Source organism: Juglans regia, chromosome 12, assembly GCF_001411555.2.
Source record: "Juglans regia cultivar Chandler chromosome 12, Walnut 2.0, whole genome shotgun sequence".
In the NCBI taxonomy this organism is placed as follows: Eukaryota; Viridiplantae; Streptophyta; class Magnoliopsida; order Fagales; family Juglandaceae; genus Juglans; species Juglans regia.
The window spans coordinates 25998698-26024964 of record NC_049912.1 but is presented as its reverse complement, the minus strand read 5'-3'; the positions used below and the strand labels follow the sequence as shown (position 1 = coordinate 26024964).

General features: G+C 37.4%; 3 protein-coding genes and 1 pseudogene across 3 annotated transcripts; 2 read left to right on the top strand and 2 right to left on the bottom strand.

Annotated features, from left to right (window-relative positions):
- Nucleotides 1-121: 121 nt before the first annotated feature.
- Nucleotides 122-1822, top strand: LOC109000869 (leucine-rich repeat extensin-like protein 3). Its single transcript, XM_018977886.2, has one exon. It carries the CDS (start codon nucleotides 866-868, stop codon nucleotides 1373-1375), a length of 510 nt encoding a protein of 169 aa, XP_018833431.1. The 5' UTR covers nucleotides 122-865; the 3' UTR covers nucleotides 1376-1822.
- A 5381-nt stretch (nucleotides 1823-7203) lies between these two features.
- On the bottom strand, nucleotides 7204-9130 carry LOC109022310 (growth-regulating factor 5-like). Its single transcript, XM_019005183.2, has 4 exons — nucleotides 8666-9130; nucleotides 8040-8520; nucleotides 7619-7956; nucleotides 7204-7493 (listed from the first exon to the last, which is right to left on the bottom strand). The coding sequence occupies exons 1-4, from the start codon at nucleotides 8847-8849 to the stop codon at nucleotides 7486-7488; spliced, it is 1011 nt and encodes a 336-aa protein (XP_018860728.1). The 5' UTR covers nucleotides 8850-9130; the 3' UTR covers nucleotides 7204-7485.
- Nucleotides 9131-13206: 4076 nt separating this feature from the next.
- LOC109016803 lies at nucleotides 13207-17874 on the top strand (annotated as a pseudogene).
- Nucleotides 17875-17995: 121 nt separating this feature from the next.
- On the bottom strand, nucleotides 17996-23083 carry LOC109022312 (probable GTP diphosphokinase RSH2, chloroplastic). The gene is made up of 6 exons (XM_019005185.2): nucleotides 21880-23083; nucleotides 21561-21746; nucleotides 20123-20583; nucleotides 19403-19561; nucleotides 18955-19306; nucleotides 17996-18549 (listed from the first exon to the last, which is right to left on the bottom strand). Exons 1-6 carry the CDS (start codon nucleotides 22564-22566, stop codon nucleotides 18241-18243), a joined length of 2154 nt encoding a protein of 717 aa, XP_018860730.2. The 5' UTR covers nucleotides 22567-23083; the 3' UTR covers nucleotides 17996-18240.
- Nucleotides 23084-26267: the final 3184 nt, after the last annotated feature.

Here is a 26267-nt window from a genome sequence, read left to right as displayed (position 1 = left end):
TACCCAGTCCCTTGGGCCCACATGATCCAAACGTAGTGTCCCTAATTCATCTTCCTATTCGGAAAAACAAAGAAAACTACGGAGTCGGATCACATAAATGGTGAAAACCACTTTCTGCTTGTGCGCTTTGTATTGTTGTGCATGCAGTTTATTCTCTCTCTCCTAAAAACAGCTTGTAAAAACGTCCTTTTTCTAGGTCCAGGTAATCAATCTCAAACTTATCCCCCGACCGTTGAAGCCCACAGAGACTCTCTTTCTCTACATTTCTTTGAAGGTTGCAGAAGAAACCTCCTCAATGCTCACGACCTCCTCTTTAAGCGTTCCCATTCATCAATGCCTTTGTCATTCACCCGCTGGACCTTTTCTTCCGATTCCTCAGAACTATTGAGAGAAGGAAAATCTCAAACACCCAGATTCAAACCCGGTATTGATTTCTTGACCCATTGTTTCTGAATCCTCCAAAAGTTTGGAATCACTAACACCCAGATTCGAAGAAATCGAGCTTATCCCTGAGCCCTAGACCTCTCCTCCAGTACCGAATGTTTGTGGGAGGTTTCTGAATCAAAGCTAAAGACCAAGTAATCAACCGTTTGGGGACCAAACTCATTCGACCCATTTGGTTGATTTTTCATGGTTATAAGAAATCATAGATACCCAGATTCAAAAACTATTCCTAAGGTCAAATTCTATCTCTTTGGCAGGCCAAGTATCTTGAATTCAGAGCTGCAGAAGAGGAATCTAATCATTTGGGTTTGGACCCAGATGGAAGAAGGCTCTGTAATCCGCAATCCAAACCCCAATTAAGAAAAAGAAAACTGTTGATTGTCTGTGTAGCTGTTGTTTTGTGGTTGTCGTCACGTTTTCCATGGGACAACCATCGCTAGCCTTGGTGTTTCTAATCTTTGGCTTCGCCATTAGCATTCTTCCTCTCCTTGCTCAGTCCCCATCAGAAGATGGCGTAAACATTCCCGCAACACCTCCGCCTCCGCCTCCGCCTCCTCCTCCCCCTCCGCCTCCCCCTCCCCCTCCGCCTCCACCTCCACCACCACCTCCACCACCTCTTCCACAGCCTCCGCCTGCGCCTCCGTCTCCACCGCCTCCTCCGTCTCCGTCTCCACCACTACAACAACCTCAATCGACACCTCCACCGCCGCCTCCATCATATAATTCAAGACCGCCACCACCACACAAGTGGCAGACAGAGGCCGATAACGGGTCCAATCATAGCCCAAGAAACCTGTCGCCACCGCCTCGGGAGCAAATCACCAATACAGGGAAAACGATTGGGCTTTTGTTTGTGGGTATCGCTGCGATCCTTCAAATTGGCGTGGTGGGGTTCTTGGTTTTCAAGAGAAGGCAGCTTCTGAAGCTCTAGGACAGATACGAGAGCTGTTCTTGAATTGAAATTTTCGGTTATGTCGATCTTCGCATCGATTGTTCTATTTCGGCGGCACGCATGGTTTTTTCGAGATCGAGTTTGGAAGTCTTTACGGAGGCGGCATATGTTGTTAAGGGGTTTTTTCGAATTTACATTCTTTGGTGGATTATGAGAAAAATATGAATTGTTACTTGATTGGAGCATCGGGCATTTGTCAATGTGGTAAATGTTGATTGGGATATTCTTTCATCTTGTTCTTTCTGAATTCCTGTTGATTACCTTATCTTATGTCTAAACTACAAGGCTTATAACTGATAGCAGAGGAAACCCCTTTTGCCAATGTTGCATGGCTTCCTCAAAATTTTTTTCTTTCTGCTACTGACATATGTGTATATTTAACATGTTAGACATCATGGAAGAATTATCATGACAACGTTTAGTGATCTTTCTTTCCTAAGCCAACCATGACTTATCAACAAGTAAATCTGTTTGATTTCAGTTTTTGTTGCATTTTATTAGAGAAAATGATGTTCTTCACATCTGTTCATGGAAACAGTTTATATCTGTGGCTTTGCGAGTTTCCCATCCAATTGATTTTGCAAATACGGCCTGTTCATTAATGGTTCACGCACTTCCATGAGAATTCTTCCTGTGAGCTATCATGAGAATCCAAATGAACCGAGGATCAGAAAGGGCAACAGATCTAGAAGTCAATTAAAGTAAAATATTCAATTACAATGACCCAAGATTCTTGTACATCTCTGGCATAAAACTATCAGATTGCACACCCTTTTTTTTGGTTGGCCGAAGCTGTTCTACTCTTTAGTTGATTGCGTCCTTGAGGAAAGATGCTTTATTCCACTGTTCTGTTTTGTTATGCAGTTTACATTCTATTACAACCTGTGTTTAGAATCCCTCGTATACAATACCCGCCAAGTCCTTTTGTATTTCGAGTTTTGAGCTAATTCTTAAGTTGAACTGTGAACTCTCTATTGTTCTAACAATAGTCAACTCATTGTCATTTGACATGCAGTCTTCGGAAACACATAACTGAGTGATAGTTTATTGTACTCTTCCCACATACACGTGAAAGGATCATCTTCCTTCATGGCAAATGGATCATTGTCTTATGCAGATATTTGCTCTTATATATCCAGAATATGTTGGATACATCCGCCCCGGATAGAGGCAGACGCAGTAAACGAATATCTATTTGCATCCGGGTCTGGATCCGGATGAACATTCTTGCTTGGGGATGTAATCTTCGGTTCTTTTCACTTGGGTGAAAAGGCTTTAGCCTGCGAGTCCTGTCTTTTCTGCCAATTGCTAAGGTTGTTGATCAGAAAAATTTAAACCCAACAATTTGTTTAATCCCAAAAGGTCTGACCTCCACAAAATTATAATCATGGCTTTGTAACTGGTGACGAAATTATCATAACTTTTCTTTAAGGCAGGCCGAAGATAATTGAGTGAAATATTGAAAAAATAAAAGGTAGGTTGTAACAATTGGCAATTGACTAAATTATCATATTTCTATACAAAAACAAGCTTTGTATGGTACACGAAAAAATAATATAACTCCAAGCTTATATAAAATTATATATTGTCAATCAGATCTTAGTATGACAACGATGTCACATATATTTTTATGTTTTTAATGATTTTTAAACAGAAAAAAATAAAATTAAGCCTATAAAAGACGATAGGTTAAGACTCAGTCTGGATAGCAAGAGCCTCTCATCACATTTTATCTCATTACATTTCATCTCAATATCTAAACATCACAAACAAAAACAATTTTCAATTTCAAATCTTCAATATTTTCATCTAATCATTACTTAATCATTACAATTTTTTCAAATTTTCAAACAAAACAAAAAAAATAATTTAATTTTTTCAAATCCCAAAACAAAAAATAATATTAAAAAATCGTGAAAAATGCTAGTCTTCCCGCTGGAAGTTATCATTGGGACTTTTTTATTTTATTTTTTATTATTTATTTTACTTAATGATTAAGTAAGTATTTTTTAATAATATTGTGATTTTTTTATTTTTTAAAAAATATTTAAAAGTGTTAAAAAATACATGTAAAAAAACCAAAAAAAAAACCAAAAAACAACTAGCGGGAGCCCCCAGTGGGAGCTCTCAGCTGTGGGACTAGCACCACCAAAAATTATATTCTAATAATATTTTAACTTTATAATATTTTTATTTAACTTTTTTTCTCTCATTTTTCAAATCTTCATAAAACATCTTAACTTAAACTATTTTACTACTATTTACAATTCATTTTACTATTATTTACAGATCATTTCATTTCATCTCACTATCCAAACGAGATCTAAGGCTCATATATAACTATTGAAAGTCGTTAATAATATATTGGTTGGTTCTAAAGATTTGAAGAGGTAAAATAGGTTAGGTTATGAACGTTTGGTATGATACAATATTGATGTATGTTTGAGTGGCGTGTAGGCTTATCTAATATCGTTTTTTGTCGTTTTGAGCAACGATGTTAAGAATATGAAAAATAAAAACAAAATGTGCGGCTGACGGTGGTGGTGAGGGCTGAATCTGGTGGGGGGCCATGGCGGTGTGTCTGAAGGCGGATGGGATCGGATCTTTCACACATAAGAAGATATGTAAATAAATACAAGCTGTGTTGAAGGCATGAAATAAGAAATTAATAAATATATACAAAATTTCTCGATCAAAGTAGGTCAATCAAATATACATCAAATAATTAATACGCATGGCCATTATGGGACGTGGCTAGAGTCTCAAAGTGACGTATTGAGAAAAAAGAAAAGAAGAAGTAAAAAAGAATAGCCGATCGAGGACTCTTCCCATTGATATGCAAGAAGGATTCAAGGCAGTACTCCATTCCAGGAGGTCCAATAGATATCAGCAACGACTCTGCCTTCATGAGCGGCCGACGCATGAGAGTTATTTTTTCGAAAAATTATTGGTGAAGGGAGTCATGATCTGAGTCCTGACCGAGGTACATAGTTTTTGTTTCTCTGTTTTTTTAATATCTTTGAATCATCTCTTATTATTTGAAAGAAAAATTCATAAGTTATAAATAATATCAATCCATTGTAGTAAGATGAGGGTGAACGTACATATATGGTATGTAATATTTTCCATCAATAATGCTTTAATTTAACATCAATTAATTATAAACTCAAATGTGAGTACTTGGAACCTTCCTTAAATCGTTATAAAGTCTCGATTTAATGACCCAATGAAGACTGTCGAAGATCTAAGGGAGCTCTACGGTCAAGCTTAATTTTCTGGGATTGCTGCAAATTAAACTCGCCTTCCAAAGTGATCCTCCGATTGTGCAATGTGCATGGTCTTGGTCTAGTGATCACCAGAACTGAACCGCAAGCCGTTGGTCATCTTCCAAGACACGCACGCACGCGCTCACACACACACGTATAATACAGAACGGTCCAAATGATATGAACCCGTAAGAATGAAATCTATTGAACTCACAATTAAGTTGAAAACTCATGCAAGAAAGTCAAAAATCAAGTCAATAGAAAAAAATCTAAATCCGTTAAGAATTCGTTTCAAGCCAATCATCATAATCAAGAGCAATCAACGGAAGAACATTATTAGAGAGAATAAGTTCTTTTTCTCTTCTTGGCATGGTTAATTAGAGAGAGAATGCAACAGAGCAAAACTACATCCTATGCTACACGATATCGGTAAGTATCTACGTGATGAAATACTGATTACTTGTTATGATCTAAAAATAATAATAAAAACTACATCTTTTCATCCACTTTAATTTTTCAGACAAGTAGTCTGGAAGTTAAGAGATGTGGCAACTTAAATGGTGATCGTTTCTGGGTTGTTACTAGCTAGGGGTGGGGGGCGGGACAGGCAGGCAACCCACCCGCCCCAGGCAAGGGTGCTGGTGGGTAGCTTAAATTTACAATTTTAAGTGGCTGGGTTTCGGGTAGGGTACCCACCATCCCGATTCTTATCTTGTCCACTTGTATGCCTACTGTTTATGCAAAGAAAAAAAATTGAGTGACTTTCTCTATTATCCTAGCGCCTCTGAGTCCCTTGTATTTTCTTTTCTCTCATTTTTTTTTCTTCTATAAACTATCCTCTTCCCATGCTCATCTTCTTTGATTTTTACCTCATCCGCTTGTATGCCTTGTATGCCTACTATTTAAGCAAAGAAAAAAAAAATTGACTCTCTCCATTCTGCCAACGCCTCCAAGTCTCTTGTATTTTCTTCTCTCATTTTTTCTCTTCTCCAAGCTACCTTCTTCCCATGCTTTTCTTCTTCTTCTTCTTACTCCTCTAGCAATGGCCGCGAGTCACTCGAGCTAGATCTATATTTTTCATTTGGATTTTTTGTGTTCTCAACTTAGAATTGTATTTTCAAGTTAGATATATGTTTTATAGTTTGAGTTTTTTTTTTTTGGTAGATTTTGGTCAAATCTTTATTTTGATATTGATCTTGGCCGGATCTGCGGGTGGAAGGGATAAAAATTCCGTTTGCCCGATCAATCGAGACAAACGGAATTTGTACCTTGTTTTGAACTCACTGATTCAACTCACTGTATACACACAACACTTTGACTTGTTTATTTATTTTCTTACGTAAAGCTACAGAGCGATTAAGACTACGTTTGGATGATGAGGGGATATTCTCAAATGATTTGCGAATATTAGTAAAAAAATAATTAATAGTAGTGAAAAAGTAATTTGAGGCTACTTCACTTAACAAACACAACTTAAAAATTCTCGAGCTATGGTCATTAACCTTCACTGAACTTTATTCAGCTTCATGGACATTGGATTCTACATCAGCATCTTGAAAGAAATCTAAACATTAATATCATGAACCGGAAATGGAAAGATATAAAGTTTGTACCTTTACTCGTAATTTATTTCAAAATTAAGAATTAGCAGAAATTTTGAACAGAAAGATCAACACATTCGAATTAATTAAAAGGATTCATCATTAACCTTCATAAAATAGACCTGTAAATTGTATTTAAGGTATTTCAGATTTGGTTAGTGATCATCATGATCGTGTTTCCGAAAATATTGATACAAACTATATATATAACGAAAAGTACTGAACAACTCAAGACTTCGACTACTAATTTATAATTAGTGAGACATGATGATCATCAGATTTATGATCAAGACTTCAATCCTCACGTGTTAGTTCATTTTTCATGCGTGCATGAATTTAGCTTAGCTTGGAGATCACAAATATATGCAGCCATGTACGTACGTACACAGCGATAACAATTTTCTTTGCCGATGTTTTTCGAAAAGATCGAACATTTCAACGACGTCAATGCATGTAAACAAAAGAATAATTAGTCATTCTTTAAAAAAATTCTAGTCATCATCTCCACATCACACACCAAATGTGTGGTGTGTAGGATGATGAGTAGCTTAACTTAATGGAGCTTGTGTGTCTTTCCTATATATGCAATAGAATCTCGATCGACATCAAAATCTCTATTGTTTGGAAGTACTTAACGTGATCTTCGTCAGCAGCAATTTCAAGGATGAAATTAGCTAGAGAGCGATACTGGTGGTATTAACACAATCTAGGAATTCAGGGTATTTAACTGAAAGCTGGTATTGGAGCGCCATGTTGAATTTTCAAACTCTTCGCTGAACACGAAGGGCTCAGACCTCCTGATGCTGGTACGTATTTGAGCCAAGCCAGTCATTGCTCATGTTAATTGGATATATGGGTCCACGGACGTGTACATGAATTTGGCAGAAAGCACTTCCTATATATATATATATATATGTCTAAAGTTGCATGATTACTGCCCATTATACATATAAGAAGACAGAAGTTAGGGAACCCAAAAGCAAGTCAAGATGCATGCCTCCATTCAAACAAGCAAGTCTACAAATAATCTTACCAAACATGTTTCTTTAGAGAGAGAAGGAAATATTTATCAAGAAAGCAAAAGACAAATCCTTCTGTGACCCTACCTTATTCACCAACAGTACCTTTCGCGAAATAAAGCTCCCTTACTCGCAAGAAGCTGGTATTGACCCACCAACAAGGACTATTTTGGCCACAATCAAAATATCCAGTATTGAGACTTTCAATCATCTGCACCAGGGAATTGTTTTTTTTTTTTTAAAAAAAATACATTGTAGAAGTGATGGTTGTAAAATATTGGTACAAGAGGCAAAATATAAAGAAATAAGGGGAAAATAATTGTGAGATGAACATACCAGTAGGGAGTCTAGAATTAGATGCTAGATCAAGCCATGAATCTGTGTTCTTTGGTGGCCACTCTCCAAAAAATTGGTGCAGCGGCTTCTGGACTTCTACATTTTTCTCAGTTTTAACTAGTCCTGGTGACTTGAAGTCGGTACCCAGAACAAAGCAATGTTGCTCTTGCTGCTGCTTTGCACTATCAGTAAGGCTTTGAAACTGTGTGTGGGAATAACCTTTATAGGAATCCGTTGTTAATGATCTCTGATATGAATCAGGTAGGCTTTTGGAAGTCCCTGAAGCTTCCGGGAAGAAAGCTTTCTCATCCACACCCTCCTTTGCACCTTGAAAAAAACTATTTGCACGAACAGTCACTAAATATAAAAGCTCAAAACAAGTAGTCAACTTTTCTAATTTTTTATTTCCTATTACACAAACCTGTAATCTTTATCAGCCTGAGAATAAGATCTAGAGTCCAAAAATAGTTGATGGGTAATGTTATTTTGAGGTAACAGACCAGAAACGGGAGGTCTAGAGGAGGAGGAATGTGAATAAAGGAAGGGATAAAGAGTGGCCTCATGGTAAGGATGATGGGGATTAGTTTCAGAGCTCACAGAAGAATTAGAAAGTGGAGAGACAGAGAAAGTAGAGGTTGTGGGAATAGTTGTGGTGTTTATTGTAAGGTTTCTGTTGATTGATGAGACGGTTGGTGAAACATTTGTTGTGGTTGTTGCAGTTGAGGTAACTTCCACAGGCTTTCTTGAACGGTTTCTGCCTCTGTTCATGTGTCTCTCACAGTACTTGGAATCTGGGTATGCTTCCTTCGAGCACCTCCATTTCTTCCCATCTGTTCTCCTGCACCTCCCTGGCTCTGGGTCTACTTTTCTGCCAAATCCCATTTCAAAACATTCCCAGGAAACTGCAGCCACAGAGACTCACACACAAACATCAAAAATTTTAATTTGCCCCCACAAAAAATAATTGTATATATACGTTTATAATCGTATTTAATGAGAAACCGGTCTTAACGCATATAGCTATGAGAATATGATTTGCATGCTTACTGGGGCGGTGAGGGAAGAGCCTTGAGGAAATTGAAGACTCCAAGCCTCTTTTGACACTATAGAGGAGATCGGGTGGGATAGGGATCCCTGCAACCATGTATTTGAATATAAGAGCTTGGAGTTCGAGTTCTTGCCACTGTGTTGCTGTGAAAGGAGACCTATTTCTTGCATTTGCATTCATCATTTTGGAAATAGAAACAAAAACAATGACCAAGATGCAGAACAAGAACAAGGCGGAAGAAACTTGGGAGATTTCAGAGACACAGGGAAAGAGGTTTTGTTTTTGTTGGGCTGATAGTTTTAAAGGGTATTTTTGCAGAGTCCACTGGTTGCAGAATCTTTCTTTACATGGAAAAAACTAATGGCTCTGACGACACTGCTGCTACCTCTCTCTCCCTCTCTCTTCCCTGAGTGAGTCTGTTCTTATTACTACAGAACCTCTGTTTCTTCTGCTTCTGATTCTGCACTGCGGCTACCTTTGTTGCTGCTATTGTCTCTGACACCTTCACAGAAATCTATAAACAACTGTGCAAAGGAAGAAGAAATTAAATTCAAATATAGTTTAGTAAAAATAATTTAAACACAATATTTTCTATAATACATTTTATAATAATACGTTAAATGAGGATAATTTTATAAAATACTTTATAAAAATAATATTAATTTATAATATTATTTTTATTTTATAATATTATTTTGAAATGTGTTATAAAAATGTGTTGGTGTAAAATCAATACTCATTATTTGTCGATGCAACTTTGTTTTCGCTGTCTCCAAATCACGGTCCTGGAAAAGCGTGCCATGAGATTACGTGAAGCTGCAACATTTGTAGTGGATTTTGCAATGTCTTCTGTAAAAACCTTTTTTTTTTTTCTCTTTTTCCTTCAATTTTCTGAGCTATTGTTACTGTAATCTGGAGTGAGAGAAGGATGTATATGTCATTTTCTTTTGCTGACTTAATTCGCAATGATCAAGTTGAGAAATACAGAGTGCGGTGATTAGCTTATAGCCTGCCTAGTAGTTTCGATGGGTATTTTATATTTTATTTTTCAGTGTTAGATAATAAGTTTATAAATAAAATATAATAAATAATTTTTATATTATAAAATGACGAGAAGATGATATAAAGAGTATTACTCTACTTTATATTCTACTTTCCCCCACCGCTCACTTGCATAATCTCTGATGAGAAGCGAAGAAGATGATGTGGCAGATTAACATGTCCTAAACCCATCCCAAAAATGTAAATTTCGATTTATGTTTGGTAATGCGATTATGGTATCTTTCATATGATTTTGTTTTGTAGGTTTTGAGATCCATATGGAGCTTAAAAGTGCTGTTAGAGGGAAGAAAACAGCCCTCTCTGACATGAGCCCTATCAAGTTTTCTTGGTGTAAAACTCTTTTTCCTGGAGAATTTAATGGTCAACTTTCACCTTCAGATTTTAACATAGTGCTTATAACACTTGATACTAATCATTTAACAGAGTCTTTTTTTCACTTTATATTCTTCTGAGATTTTACCATCGCAAGAACATTGGGTTGGAAGGTAACTTTATTCTTTTATTTTCTTCTGAGTTCACCGATTATATATGATGGAGAAAGCGCAAGCAAGAGACTGTTGGTTAGATGGAGGTTTGGGTTTGTCTGTTAGCAATTGAAATCACTTTTCTTCCTTTCTTGAAAGTCTGCAGGAAGTGTCAGGGAACTGCACTCTGAGGTGAGGACTGTTCTCATTCTGAAACTCTGCCCCCAAAACACATGCCCCTACTGCTACTACTTTATTGTGCTCCATAACAAGACTCTCATTTATTAACCCAAAAATTTCCTCTTAAGTATCTTTCCTTTGAGCGCACTCCTTTCCATATTAGTCCCGGTCATCTTTCCTTGTGAGGCACTTGTTGGCAGAGTGGGTGCAGTTTTACACTGCAGGTCTAAAAGCTCACCACCTGAGAAAGCTGGCTGAGAAAGAGGGTTTTGACTGCAACAGTTCTCCTGGGTCAGAGACATATACTTGTGTGACCTCAAGGGGGTGGGGTTTGGATCTTCTTTAGGCAGAGAGAGAGATGTTGGAAAGTGTGGGTTTTGCTAAAATAAAAGACTGCAACATAGCATGTGTTGTAATACCTAAGAATTTACACTGTTCTACCTTATTGTGTATAGGATTTTACTTCTTGTATCTCAGACAAACTGAAATCTTGTTGCTTCTGTTCAATTTGCTTGCAGGAGTTTCTTTTTTCTTTTTTTCTAGTAGGTTGTGCACTGGTGTGTCTTTTATTTGCTTAGCTTTTTTCATTTCAAACATTATTTTATCGTAGAGTAATTCTATTCATCAGTTATTATTTATTTTCATATTTTATACTTATAATTTTTTTTTTATAAAATATAAGTTATTTTTGAGGTGTGGAATAGTGAATAGTAATTAATGAAAATAATTTTTTTTTACCGAAAAAGACTTTATTGTTATAATCTAATAAATAACTTTCCATTAATAGTTATAAATCTATTCATTGTTGTGGTGCATCATGTTGTAAAGTATTAAATTCTATAGCAAATAAACAAAACAAAAAAAGTCAGGAGTTAAAAACCAGAAGACATGGACGGTGCAGCATGCTAATGGAATACTTCCAAAATTACATATTGAAAAGATACATATCCTCCATATCTTGTAATTCAACTGATTTATTTAAAAATTTCACACCAAGTCTCAAAAATGAGTCGTGAAGAAGTAGAAAAAAAAATAAATATAGATAAAAGTTATTATTGAGAATATTCATTTTGTACACATGATATGATATCATATAAATCACACATCTCTTCAAATGAGTATTAGAAATAATCAACTAGATACAGTCATACAGTGAGTGTAAAATATATACTGTTATAATAATTTCTCTCTAAAATTACTCTAAAAAAAAATACAGGTCGAATGAAAAGGACAAGTTGACAGTTGAATTCAAGATCACTGCAATGTCAATGATGGTTTTCAGTTTACACTTGTGAATACGCAGAGGCTGAACATAAATTGGGCTATTTATAAGCATGACGGAGACTTACAGAGAGATACGTTATGTCTGACTCAGATAAATGCATGCGTACAACTTCTTGACAGATACATGAATGTCTAATATGAATGAATGTGCAGAAAAATGAAAAGACACTTAAATGCTCCTGGATAATTTATAATTAAGGGATCGATTTGGCAGAAAATTACACTTCAAAACTCAACGAGTCCAACAAGTCCTTACCTTTATGTCTCGGATTTTCCAATCAAAAGTTGAGCTTCATGGGATTAAAAGGAGGTGATTCCGTTATGATTTTCATCTAAATTTCCAGTTTTCACGCCAAAAGAATAGGAAAAAAGGGGAGGAAACGACTCATGCTTCAGGTATCTTTTGACCCTTACCTACTTTCCAAGCACTAAGTACCAAAGGGAGATTGTAATTTCTCTAAAAATCTGTTAACAATCTAATCGCCAGTCTTTTAAAAGGGGTTCTGCAGCAAAACTACTGCAACACAAAACGTTTCACCTATTTGTAGTTCTGTATATCACTAAATTATCACATTAATAAACGTGGATTGCTTAAAGAAAACTTTTGTGTACTAGCTCTGTTGCCTACGGCTCTGGTGATCGGTCTGAAATTTGTCCATTTCGAGTCTTGCCCTGACCCAGAAGACCTAAGCGGACAAACGGTTTTAACAATGGCTAATGATGCAGTCCCTGTATATTCCATCGGAAATTTGAGACCTTTTACTCTGCACCGCTTTGAACTGTGGGCAAATCCAAGTAACACCCATACTGCTGGACGCGACACTGATTACAGCATTGGCTACGTAGATAGTCATTCTAATGGGCTGGTTGCTGAGTTTTTTTTTTTTTTTTTGGGCTTTATATTTCGGCCTTTGGCAGGTTTGGATCCCTTTTACCTACATTCGCTTTGGTGCACACAGAAGATGAGAAGTACAGCTTACAAGTTATTATCACTTCCGACATATTTGCGCTTGATGACTTACAGTAGCAATTTAATAAAAAGATTGAGATGAGAACAAGAAAATTTATAAGAAAGAAGAAGAAGAAGAAGAAGAATCAGAATCTTCACGATGACATAAAGCACTTGAGAATTACTTGTTCACTAGAAAAGCAGGGGAGGTTTCTATCAATCAAAGAAAAGAAAAGGTAGTGGTAGCCTTTCAGGGCTAAGCCACAGAGGGTGTTTACCAACGAAATAGGCAGCAAGAGGGTGAGTTTACATGGACTAAGTTATGAATTTGGGGAGGCGCATCAAGCATGTGCTAATGGTTTTAAAACGTTAGAAACAGAGAATAAAGCAATGCAGTCTGGTCACGGATCGAATCCAACACAAATGCAAGAATTATATGTCTAAATAAACAGAAAAAGAAAGAGAATAGTAATACAAAACTCATGATATTCACATGAAAAATAATGAAAATGCGGTGAATGAACAAATTGGAGAACAGAGAGAATCCAGACTCAGATATAAAAAACTGCCCATAATCCCCCAATAAACCTCCAATGACCAAAACTCATTGGTTCCTGGGAGAATCTTAACATATTAGGAGACTCTCCAACGCCACAAAGCTGCACCAGACAAGGGCGTGTAATATTATATTAGTGGAGCAGAGTTTGTTGTCTCTTGGCAACTCCAATTCAACCCATGAAAGCTCAGTTTTCAAATGGATTTAAAACCCCCCATGAAATACAGGAGAACAATCATACCACCCAATGGACAGAGGAGGTACCATTTTCTACTCTCATAGCAGCTTAAAATAAACACGAAAAAGCCACCATATCTTCCAAGCAAACAGCACGCCAACAATTCAAGAAATGCCCTTTATTGTTCCCTTCTAAAAGCGTCACTGCCAACTGCATTATTCTAATGCTCAAAAGAAAAAACCTGCATTACTCTATATACTTTAAGAAAGTCTGAAACCTTAAGCCTACCCTCTTGTTTGGTCAATGATCAAGCCGTATCCCTTCTTCTCCAACCCCGGGAGAAAAAATAGAACCATCTCCTAGTCTCATCCTCTTGAACACCCTCTCTGTCGATTAAAATGACCATGGAAGAACCAGAACCGAATCCCACATCAGATCACATCCTGGACTGGACCGAAGATTCAGCTTCGTTCTTTCCTGGATGATCCATAAGACTCCAGTGATATCAACGGCTATCAATGGTGGGATGAAAGTCCAGAAGTTCATAGTGCCATTGCGGCTGCCACCTGCACAGTACCTACAAACCCCACCGTTTTTAATCACCCATCACCGGCAAATTCATCCAAGAAAAGAAAAGCTTCAGACAACATCCTTTCCAAACAATCCGTAAACTACCTCAGTCCCCAGAAGAATCAGAGTCAGCGGATCACGAACGCTGACATTGGGTTTGCAGAGGTTGAGGAAGTTTTGGCAGTTAAGAAGTCCGTTGGAAGACAAGGAAGGAAGATGGGCCGAGCAGCTGCTCAACCCTTGCGCGGCTGCCATCACTGAGGGCAATATGTCACGCTTACAACACCTTCTCTACGTCCTCCAAGAGCTCGCCTCCCACACGGGCGATTCCAACCGCCGTCTTGCCTTTCACGGCCTCCGAGCACTGGCACAACACATACGTACAACACATATCCCCCACCTCGATCTCCTCCTCCTCAGCAGGGTATACCTTTGCTTCCACTGATTCACGATTCTTCCAAAGATCACTGCTCAAATTCTACGAGGTTAATGATCAGCTTTTAATTTCGACTTCCAAGCGTAGAAGCTGTCAAAGTAATACAAGAGTAAATCTCAAGATCGAATTCACAAGGATAATGAGAATTTAGCAAACATTTCATTTTCACAAGACTACATATTACCGTTTGGAGTGACAAGAAAATTTAAAATAATAAGCAAAGAGAATTAAATTCCTAAACTTAACCACTAACAATATTTACACCTAAATGTGAATATTTACTAAGGGAGTGTAGAATGAATTATGAGTGAAATTGTCGGGACGTTCAAGCATAAGTAAAGCTGAAAATAAAAGAGAATCTATTTTTCTAAAATTGCTAAGATTAAAGGGATTTAAAGAAATCGTATGGAAGTTGACTTAAACCTGTAAGAAACAATTAAACAAACACTTGTGATGCAATTTTCGCCCACAAATTTGGTGATGAATTTACTTCTCTTTTCATTTTCTCTCAACCATTCTCTCATTCCTAGAAATCATAGTCGGATAATATAGCAATGAACCGCAATTTTATTTTAAAAACTACTTGACAAATTATATAACAATCATAGAAAAGTGAAAAAAAAAACATTAAAGTCATGTTACTTGTTCAAGTATCAATTGTGCCTTTACGTCTACAATTGATCTAAACCAAGAACAAAGTACTCTAATATTTTCTAGATGCACATTGAGATATAATCCATCAAGTTAATCATCAAAAGCACTAAATATTGAAGTAAATCCAATCCCAAATAGTCATGGGTTACTCATTGAATCCCAAGCTAAAAATCTAGCCTATCATCTCTAGATTAACAAAATGCTCAAGAAAATTAAAATCTAACATCATCATATACTGTTTCAAATGAAAGTTACTGAATAAAAATATACTGTATCATTCAGATATGCTGAAATTCGAAACTGAGAAAAATAAAAACTGACAGAAAATAAAATGAAATAGCAGTGTTTGCTGAAACCCAAATGCCGAAGATGAAGAATCAGCAACAGGAAAATAAAAATCGGAAGAAAAATATACTCCCAGTAACATGCGGAAGAAGAAAAAAATTAGAACTGAAGAAAAAAAAAACTAAGGGAACCGGCGCATGAAAACAATTTTTTCTTTTTATATCCCTGCGTTTCTCTGCGTTTTAATCTGCCTGCAGTGCGTTTCGTTCCTTGCGTTTTGCCCAGCCCGTTTTGCGTTTTGACTCTCGTGCGTTTCAGCTCCCGCATTTCAGCCCACGTTCGTGCATTTCATTTCTCCGCAGTGCGCACGTCTCTGCCCACCAGGCCTTGCTGCTATGCGTTTCGTCTCTTCCTGCTGTGCGCACGCCGTTTCACTGCTGCATCTCCTGCATTTCAAGCCCGCCCAGCGTGAGTCTGCATTCATCGTTTCGTGCCTCCCTCTCCTGCTTTTTGGTCCAGCTCGCCTGCGTTTCATGCCTTCGCCCAGCGTTTCACGCCTCCCTCTCTTGCGTTTTGAGTTGCTGCAGCTGTGCATTTCTTTTGTTGCTGGCATTAGGTACTTCTAATAATACCCATATAATTTTAATATCTTTTCCACAATGCCCTGCAACATAAGTAAATTATCAGAATAAAATTTGAGATATTAATCAGAATTTAACATTGAGTCAAGTATTAAAAATCAATACATAATTAAGTGTTTAATTCATTTTTTATTAAATAATTCATTCACTTAAGCAGCTTTATCATGTAATTTTTATCACTTTATCAGTTAGTCCCTGGTTTTCCTTCCCCAACAACATAGCAAACGCTTCGATTCTTCAAATTCTTGCCCAAGAGCCTGGCAGCTCGCGAAATCTACATATCCTTCACTGGTCCGCATCACCGTCATCGCCAACACCGATGAAAACGATCAAAACAAAGAGACCCCATTTTCCGTTGGACCTCCCGGAGACAACGTTTCCTCTCGGCTTCTCTGTTTCGCCAAGTCCATGAACGTTAATTTGCAGATCAATCGGCTCAATAATCATCCCTTGCAAAGTCTGGGTGCGCAAGCCATTAACACATCTCCTGACGGAACCTTAATAGTTTGCGCGCAATTCCGGCTTCGCCATCTGAATCACAACTCCCCGGACGAAAGAACTGAGTTCTTGAGAGTACTGAGAGGCATGGAACCAAAGGGAGTGATTTTAAGCGAAAACAGCACGGACTGTAGCTGCAAAAATTGTGGGAATTTCGCAACTGGGTTCTCTCGGCGAGTGGATTACCTGTGGAGGTTTTTGGACTCAACAAGCTCGGCTTTCAAGGGGCGGGAGAGTGAAGAGAGGAGACTGATGGAAGGAGAGGCGGCGAAAGCTTTGACTAACAGGCGAGAGATGAACGAAGGGAAAGAAAAGTGGTGTGAGAGAATGAGAGGAGTGGAGTCGTAGGAAAGCCGTTTGGAGAGGATGCAATTGATGGGGCTCGAGCTCTGTTGAGAAAGTATGATAGTAATTGGGAGATGAGAGCCGAAGAGAAAGATGGCTGCGTGGTATTATGGTGGAAAGAACAGCCTGTTTCTTTTTGTTCTTTGTGGAAGTTGGATAAGAAAACAAGGACAGTTAAAACAGTTAGTTATTCTCTTTCCTATATTCCATGTAAAACGTAAAAATAATAAGCTGCGTGGAGGATGACAAGGGAGTCTTTTGTTCTTGCAACCTGCATGATTTGCTTGGCAGCTCTTGAGCTGAAAATGAAATCATAGTCTGGCTCCATTTAGAAACATGGTTTTCTTCTTGTTCAACTCCATGCAGTTCTGCTGGGAACTACAAAGCTTCTGTACTGTTTAGAGGCAAAAGCTATTCTTTTAGCTGTACAGATATGTTGGGCAGGATTTCATCAAAAGTGCTGTTTCTTCCATCAAATCAGTGACCCAATCACACAAAAAGAATCCAAAACCCTTTCCATGTTATTTAGATCCAAAACTCTTTCAATATTATTTAGATTTGTAGTCAAGTTGTCAACACGTTGATCAAATTTATAACTCCCAACCTGTTACAGAATTCTTATTTCTTTACATACATGCATCACTTTGGAGATTTATGCCCCTATAACTTTTAAGCTTGTTGTCAATAGCAAAAATCATAGTATACCTCCTTAAAAATTGGTACCCCTTAAGTAGTGAGATCAAGAATTACATGTCACTTTGAAGACAGGAGACTTGGATGTGTATTACTATTACTGCTCAACTGAGATGGCACAGCTTTGGCAACACGCCAGGTGCCCCCACATGGAATGAATGCAGATTGCCTTCCGATGCTGATTTTTGCCCAACTCTGACGCTGAGAGGCCCCATTGCCACGCTACCCTCGCTGTCGATGTTGCTTCTCGGCATTCAAGAAATGGAACTGCTTTCTGTTTTACTTGCTACACCGTTCATGTAGAGAAACTGAGATCTCTTAAACATGGAAATTCTTTTGAATCCGACAACATCGTTAGACATAATAGATCTTTTGTTTCGTTCTCTCTCTCTCTCTCTCTCTCTCTCTTCCCACAAGACAGGATACTAAATACTAATAGGAGAACAAACCTTGGCGTGCTTTCCGAACAAACATTGAAAATCACTTAATATTCACCTCAGTCCTCTGCTGCTACGATTGTCAAACCCCTGCATCTGTTTAGGGAAGAAAATGTGTCTTTTAACAGACATTTGCCCTTTCCCTTTTTTTTTTGGGAAACTAACAAGTGAATGTTAATAAGATGGATCATTCGGCACTTTGATGAACACAGTAATAAATCGATACAGCTCCTGTACAGGCCCATATGCTATATATATATATATATATAGATATACAAGAATAGTCTATTGTCACTAGAATCGTATATAATATAAATATAAAAAGGGAGAACAAAATGGGGGTCAACTTCTCCATCCAACCCTACTGCTAGCAGCAAGCCCAGTGCTGGGCACAGTCAGCCCACCATCATACATTCGCTGAATCTCTTCCCTGTACTCTGTCAAAGACTTGTTGGGGATGGCTGGGGTTAACTCCACCATATCCCCCATCTCCAACTTGCACTTCGGATCACTCACTGGCTTATTGTTCAGCCTTGGCCTCAATTCTTCCTTCAGGGGGAAACCATACGGTGTCCATCTCAAGCCTCCTCGTCCAGCTCTTTCCAACAAATCCATTATCGTGGAGTTTGCAGGAAACTCATGTACGGACATCTGCAATATTCAAACAATAGCTTGTCACGGCGACATCAACTCATGCATGATGTTCTTCTAGTTGTTTCTTTGTTTACAACATAAACATTACAAAGGTCGGAAAAAGCACTTGATAAGAACCAATAGCAGAAGGATCAATATGTATACAGAGAGAACTGAATCAAAAAACAAGCCACTAGATCCAATTTGGGCCAAGTTGGATAAAACTATGAATAGTGCCAAAACCACATCTAGTCAACATTTGCCCGTTCATATAAAAGACCTAATTAGTCATACAATTATTATTAATTATTATTATTTTTTTGTTTATCCTAGGTTCATACATTGTATAAAAGCAGTAAAGGAAAACAAGCATGCGGGTGCTGAGAAGTGAAAATTCAGACACACGCACACGCGCACACACACCTTATCATTCTCAATCATGATCACAAACACAGGCCCATTCTGGCCACAGTGCGGCTTGTATGAATATGGGCAATCATCAGAATGAGAACGGAATGTGCAGGGCAGCCTTCTCGATTCAGCATAGGCAATTGATGACCGGTCTTTATTCATTGTCTCACACTGCCAGGTGACAACCCATCGAGCCCACTCAACCATCTGAAGCACAAATGAAGAATATTTGCAGTCACCTTCCTTGTATCTCCAATGAGCCGCAAAGCCGAATTCAGCCTGCAAATGCATCTCCGTCGTCCGAATCTGAACTTCGAGTGGAACTAGGCCTTCAGCCATCACCACCGTGTGCAGAGACTGATACCTATAAGTTATGAAATCAAACTTAAGAAACAATTAAGGTAAACTAGAGCACACAACCGCCTCTAGAGCACTCAAATGCCTCTAACCTATTACATACCCATTAATCTTGGGATGATTTATGTAGTCCTTAAGCTTTCCAGGTACTTCAGTCCATAACTGGTGAATAACTCTCAAGGCTTTATAGCAGTCTTCCTCATTGTCAACAATCAACCGTAACCCATGAATGTCATGAATCTCATCCATGACTAGCTTCTTTCTGCAAAGGAAACCTAATATAAGTAATGTGAAACTGACTTTTAAATAATTAAAAAAATGTATAACTAGTGGAGTGACCATATGACTAATAATTTTCTCGAGCACATTCCGCAACACAGTTAGACTAAGTAATATTTTAAGTAAAACAAAGCCTGCGATTCCCTTCAGTTATCATGAAAATATCTAAAAGAAATGAAGCCCCAGTTTCACCCACCATGAACACAACTACAAATTGCTGTAATTCAAACTGCTTTAGAAGTTCTAATCTCATGCAAATTTGACATTTAGAGGGATCATTGCAGCAGAAGCAATTGAATATGTGTCCATGCCAGTCTGTTTGCATGCTGATCTATAAACAACTGATGAAGTTTTAGTTAGGTATAGGAATAAATAATGCTAACACCTCATGATGCCCTATTCTATTAATTATCCTTGCTTGATCAAAGATGTCCTGAAAAAATGCTAGGAAAGCCTTGCCCAGAATTAAAAGTAGATTATCCGGGTATATCTTTATCTGCAGGTGTTTGTATGAGAGAGAGAGAGAGAGAGAGAGAGATCATACTTCAACATTTTGCGGTAAATGCTATACAAGCTCTTATGCCGTCCAGATACATCATGGTAAGAAATAGCTTTACCCCTAAGAGCTCGTTTTAATTTCTCTATAGCGGAAGTGACCATGGCCTCATCAAACGTGTCGACAAGCTTAGAAGACAGTTCTTGATGTTGGTCTGGGTTAAGATGTTTAAAACATAGGTTTTCTAAACGCTCCTTCCATGTAGAGATTCCTAAACGGTTTGCCAGGGGTACAAAAATCTCAAATGTCTCCTTTGCGAATCTCTGTTGCTTGGCTAGAGGCAATGCATCTAGTGTCATCATATTATGCAATCGATCTGCTAATTTAATGAGGACAGCCCTGGCATCAGCCATGGCAAGGAACATGGTATGCAAGCGATCGGCCTCAACTGTTTTGCTTGCTGTATTGTTGTCACGCGCAAGCTTACTCAAGTGACTTAGCTTGGAGACCTAAACATATGTCATAAAGAAGTATATTATAAGTGTGTTAGATTAAACGAGAGAGAGAGAGAGAGAAGGGGGGGTAAGATAAAAATCCCAATGTCAACTAATAAACAAGAATTCTTACCACATAAATTTTAGTTTAAAAAAATTGAATGAAATTCAAATTTCAAATTTAAACAACCAGACAGATGCTGTGGGAAAAATTAAGCTCCTCATAATTTATATAAAGAAGTCTTAGTCACTCAGTTCCAACTATACTAGATCTCCAACATTTGTGATAACCGAAAGAAAAGGACAGATATACTCAAAGCATCAAAACCTCATTAAAACTATTCCTGCAGGCTTCAGTGTCACAGTTCCATCACTCTTCTTAAAACCAACAAAGTTTGGGATTATCAACCCTAAAAGCCTGTCTTTTACTTGCTGCTATCACAGATGATTATGGAATCTCTGATATTCATCATCCATAAAAGTGATCAGCAGACTGCAACAATTATGTTTCACTTACATGCAATTCAATAAAAAACCATATCATACCATTTATGCACATACATGTTCTCTTGCAAGAGAAACTAAGCCAAAGCGTCAAATCAATGATTCTTCTTGAACTAATTCAAATTAGATCTGCTACTGAATACGGCAACCATGACACTTCCAGCGCATGGTCTGAGGTAGATTTTGAAAAACTATAAGCAATCTACAAAACCATGGCTCGCAGATTTCCAAGTTAGCCTCTTAAATTTGTATTATATGAAAAATAAATAAAAGAGTTCACCCTACATGCCAATTTTGAACTATTCAAGGAAGAAACCACAACTGCTCTTGCACATGCGAGGATAAGTCTTTTTTTTTTTTTTTAGTAATCGATAATATTATTAATAGAGATAGGCAAAGATAAGTCTTTCTCAAGCATTGAACAGCACGTTTCTGTTTTGCTACTCAATTTAAAGCCAGATGGAAGTTACGAAAATTCATTCTCTTACCCCTCGGACCAAATCTGCGACCCCAGCTCCAAACATCCCAAAAATATTGCCATAGCTCATAAAAGAGTCATCAAGTGTGTCATGCAAAAGCCCTGCAGCAACCACCGTTGAATTAGCGCCAATCAGAGCGAGCAGCACCGCCGTCTCTACGCAATGCTGCAAGTACGGATCACCACTGGCACGCATCTACAACAAATCAACACGTAAACGTCTCAACCAAAACCACAAAAAGTACTCCCCATAAAAACAACGTAAGTTTACAATCAGAATTCTAATGTGAACGAAAAAGGAAAAAAAATGTATATATATATTTTTTCACCTGACCCCTGTGTGCTTTCTCAGCTTCGTAGAAAGCCTTGATCACAAAATTCTCATAAAAGATCTTGTGCTTTGATTGGGCACCCAATAACAATTCCTTTACATACGGCTCAGAATTCCCCTCCACCTCTATATTGAAAGTCAATTCTTCCGCATGACCCACGTTATATCCATCGCTACAGAGCTCGAGACTGGGTGAATCGTAATCTACGCACGAACCCAAAGCATTCCTCACGAAGCCATTGAACAACCCACTTTGGAAACTCATCGTGGGGCTTCTAACGGATCCAGCGACGCTACTACTACACGAAACCGGACCCTGAAACACCGAAACTGGGCTCAAATCCTTCTTTAGACAAGACCCAGCGAACTTACTCGGAAAATGGTAATAAGAGCTGCTCAGTTCCTTCAATTCTTCGCCTCTGTCGTGCCACAAAGAGCTAAATTCTTCACCGCAGCCACCAACCGAAAAACTCGACGAAGGTCGCACCGAGGGCGAGGAGAATAGGCACGAGAGGCCACCGATTCCGGGCTTTTGTGGAGTGGACGGTGAAGATGATGCCGAAGAGGAAGGCCGAGAGCTCAATTCGAAATCGTACGACGCGTGGGCGTTGATCTGGCATGGGTGCGGAGCTGAGCACACGGTGCTCGGTGGGCTCGCGTATAGAGCTATGGTTGGTACCACCATGGCCTTTTTCTTTCGCTTCGGCTTCCGTAAAACTGGTCTCGGATCACAACTGCCTCAGTAGGGATTCAGATCAAGAAACAGCACTTATACAAATTGGATTTTCTCAAAGCCCCAGAAAATTTTCTCGAGAAACCCAATTGATTTACATTCAAACCCAAGAAAAATGCAAATCGATATGTCCCCAATAGAAAATCAGTGCCGTTTTTTCTCACAAGAACCCAATAGTTTGCCACACGAGAATTCTCTGAGTAGCACACAAATATTCTGGAATCAAAGAGTAGTTTTTTTAAGAGTCAATTAATTAAAATTATGTAAGAAATGAGCGGTTTTGGGGTTGTTAAGAGGAAAGTAAGTTAAGCTACAGTATGCAAAATTTATAGACCTCGAACGCCAATCGGAGTTGAATTAAATAGAAAAGCCATGAAATTGAGGAGGGCTTTACAAAAAATAAAAAAAAAACCTAACCCTATAATTTTCAAGGGAAAAGAGTCAAACAGAAAGAGACAGAAAGAGAGCGGCAGAGGAAGATTTCTTTACGTTCTTTCGAGAGACTCCAAGCTTTTCTTTCCTTTTTTTCTGTTGTTTTAACTTGGAGCAAGCCATGGAAACGAAATATGAAATTACACAATTGGCCTTGGGATGGATAAAGGACTTTTTCTCGTGAATAAAAAAAAATCTAAATTTAGATCTTTTCAACCTAATAAAGGTAGGTTTGTCTAATCCCTCTTTTATAAGGAATAACCGTATAAAGGAAGGAGGAGGGAGTCTTGTAATCTTCTCTCTCTTTTATCATTTTCCTATATATATTTATAATTTAGACATGTAATATATAGATCTTATAATATAAAATATTATATATAGAGAATTATTATAGATACAAAAAGATTATATAAAAATAAATTTACAAATTAATATAAATTTATGACATCTATTAGATATATTTTATAATAAAAATAATTTTACAATCTGACATATCACATCAATTCACATCAATTTATAAGTTTATTTTTATATAATTATTCTGTGATTAAAATATTTTTCTATTATTAAAAATAATAAGCAAAATGAAAGTTATAGTAGTAATTTCACAAATAGAGTTGGAGGTGATTGATTTACATTATACAAAGACCGTAAACAATAAAATTGGTATGAAAACTTTCAATAATTTGGTATCTTTAGATTTAATAGATTTGCCATTACGATGATGTCATGTGTGGATTTTGAATTAATGTGCTGACATCTCTTGATTTAAGTTGTCCATTTCAAGGTAACAAAATAATAATAATTCAATTTTAATGAAATATCCAATTTAAAAATCTTAAGTAAGATTCACCTTTTGGCCAGTATAAGTATTTTACATTAATTAATAATTTTATTTCATTTTCAGCTTTGAATGATAAAGCTTCTTCTGTCCCCATCTGCCTATACTTATATAGCCCCATTACAAGATTCCATTGTGGGGATGATTAATCCATTGAATGTTACAAAAAGCCCTTTTTTTTATCTGAAATAATCTATCCAACAGTGGACATGTAATTGGGCAAGACAGAGACACAAAATTATTGTTTGTTTCTCTAGAAAGTCGAGGAGAAAAAGAGAGAGAGTGAAAGCAAATGATTCGAAGATGAGAATGAAAGGGCACAATAGACAATTCGACTGTAGAGTGGAAGAAAATGGTATCATAAAAAAGTGAAAAATTCTATTTATAAGTCTCATATACTACACACTATTTTTGTAATTTTTTTTTTTATTGAATGTGTGGTATATGAATGATGAATAGAAAAATTTAATTATTTTAAAAAGAGTAATACTACGTATAATCGTGAAATGCGTAAACGCTGCGCAGTCACTTTGAAAAAAAATAGAATTTATTATTAAAAAATTAATTTTTTTTATATAAATCTTATATTTTTTATTTTTTTTTTAAAATAAATGTACGAAATTTATACACTCATAATTACAAGTATCATTTATCCTCTTAAAAAACTGGTAGTGAATGAAAGGGCACAGTAGGCAATTCGATTGCGGAGTGAATGGTAATTCCACAGCTTCCCCCGAGAAGCTGTAGAACAAGAGATGGGAAGTCCATGATAAGGACCACCTTAGTCCCTCCAAAAAAAGGAAAACAACAAAAGAGAGTGATGAATTTTTCTGTTAGATTCTTAGCTTCTGGTTCTAGCGTGGCGACTCACCAGTAGCTACCTCCGCCACGTGGTCAGAAACAGCGGCAGACACGTGGTCGGCGTTGGCGGCTATTAGGTGGGCGTTGATTTGGACGCGGTCACACTCGGGATGTCCCCCTCTTCGCACGTGTTGTCGCGGTGCCAACTCGGTCATAGCTCCGCCCAATTATCTCCCGACTGTCGGGGCCTTTTTTCTATGAATCGGACGGTAGGCATGGGCCTCTCGGAGGTCAAAAAGCGCAAAAAGTCAATAAGCGAGTCAAGATACTGTTTTTGGCAGACAATTCACTGAATACATAGATTCATTCTACACCACTTTTTCCAAATCGGAGGGTTGAAGAATCAGCCTCATTTTTATTAAAATTAAAAATTAAATAAAATATTATTATAATATATTTTTTAATATTATTTTTATTTTAAAATTAAAAAATTTAAATTATTTATTATATTTTATATAAAAATTTAAAAATATTATAATTATCATATGAAATAAAATAAGTTAAAATTAATTTTAAAAAATTAAATTATTTATTATATTATATTATATAATAAAAAAATAATATTATAATAATATTTTATTTAACATCCAACAAAATATATCCCGCCTGATCCGAATTGCGTAACAGATCCGTAAAGAATCATTCAAACGTGCAACATGCATGAAACTGTGGAGAGGGGGAATGAGAATCTCCTGTTTGGCCGACAGTGCAGATAGGCAGTAGAGGCAACATACCAACATGCAAGAATGTTATGCTCGCGCTCGCTGGACCGTGAGTGAGTACAACGAGTTGGTTTCGCGTGTAGGACAGATCCCAAAACGTGCAAGCCAGCTATAGGCACGTGTTGGAATGTAACTCACGCATATATTATACACCCAAGGCCATAAAAAAATTAGAGAGAGTCGAGCCCATTCCACTACTGTTTGTTGTTGGGAAAAAGAAATAAAAAAAAAAAAAAGGAAGAAAGATACAAGAAAAATCTTCTTTTTTGTGGTGGGTGATTATTAGAATTAACTTGTCTTGAACAGAGGGGAATAGACGCAATAGGATGTCACGCACGCCCATTTCCAATTAATAACAAGTTAAGGATTTGCTATCCCGGATCAAAGTACGGACAAGCACCGAGAAAGTGAACCTTCTAGGTGCCAAACGTTACGTAGTCCGAACTCTGAACACTTCGGGAACATGGAATTAAAAGACTTTCTTAATTACTTTATTATTGAAGTGTGATCATCTCATATGAATATGAATGATTAGAGTGGTCGTATGAAAGTGGCTCCTCATTTCAACAATTCCAAGCTCACAACACCTGCCCCATAGCATTATTGGAGTCGGCTACCATCTACTTGAAACTTGTTGCAATTTCATTTTTCCCTCGTTATTTTCGATAAAGGATCATCTGCCATGAGGAAAGTCATCAGTTTTATTAAGGACACACAAAATAGAGTAAACTCAATAAAACTCACGTTCTTCTTTTCCATACTCACTACCTCCGATTCATGGGTACGCATTTTTATAT

What these genes read in the sequence shown, in the direction of transcription:
- LOC109000869 (XM_018977886.2), top strand. Translation starts at nt 866, where the DNA reads ATGGGACAACCATCGCTAGCCTTGGTGTTTCTAATCTTTGGCTTCGCC.
- LOC109022312 (XM_019005185.2), bottom strand. Translation starts at nt 22,566, where the DNA reads ATGGTGGTACCAACCATAGCTCTATACGCGAGCCCACCGAGCACCGTG. An exon ending in AGAAAGCACACAGGGGTCAG is followed by an intron (nt 21,747 to 21,879) that starts GTGAAAAAATAT and finishes GATTTGTTGTAG; the next exon opens with ATGCGTGCCAGTGGTGATCC. An exon ending in ATTTACCGCAAAATGTTGAA is followed by an intron (nt 19,562 to 20,122) that starts GTATGATCTCTC and finishes TTTCCTTTGCAG; the next exon opens with AAAGAAGCTAGTCATGGATG.
- LOC109022310 (XM_019005183.2), bottom strand. Translation starts at nt 8,849, where the DNA reads ATGATGAATGCAAATGCAAGAAATAGGTCTCCTTTCACAGCAACACAG. An exon ending in GCTCTTCCCTCACCGCCCCA is followed by an intron (nt 8,521 to 8,665) that starts GTAAGCATGCAA and finishes CTGTGGCTGCAG; the next exon opens with TTTCCTGGGAATGTTTTGAA. An exon ending in CAGGCTGATAAAGATTACAG is followed by an intron (nt 7,957 to 8,039) that starts GTTTGTGTAATA and finishes TCGTGCAAATAG; the next exon opens with TTTTTTTCAAGGTGCAAAGG.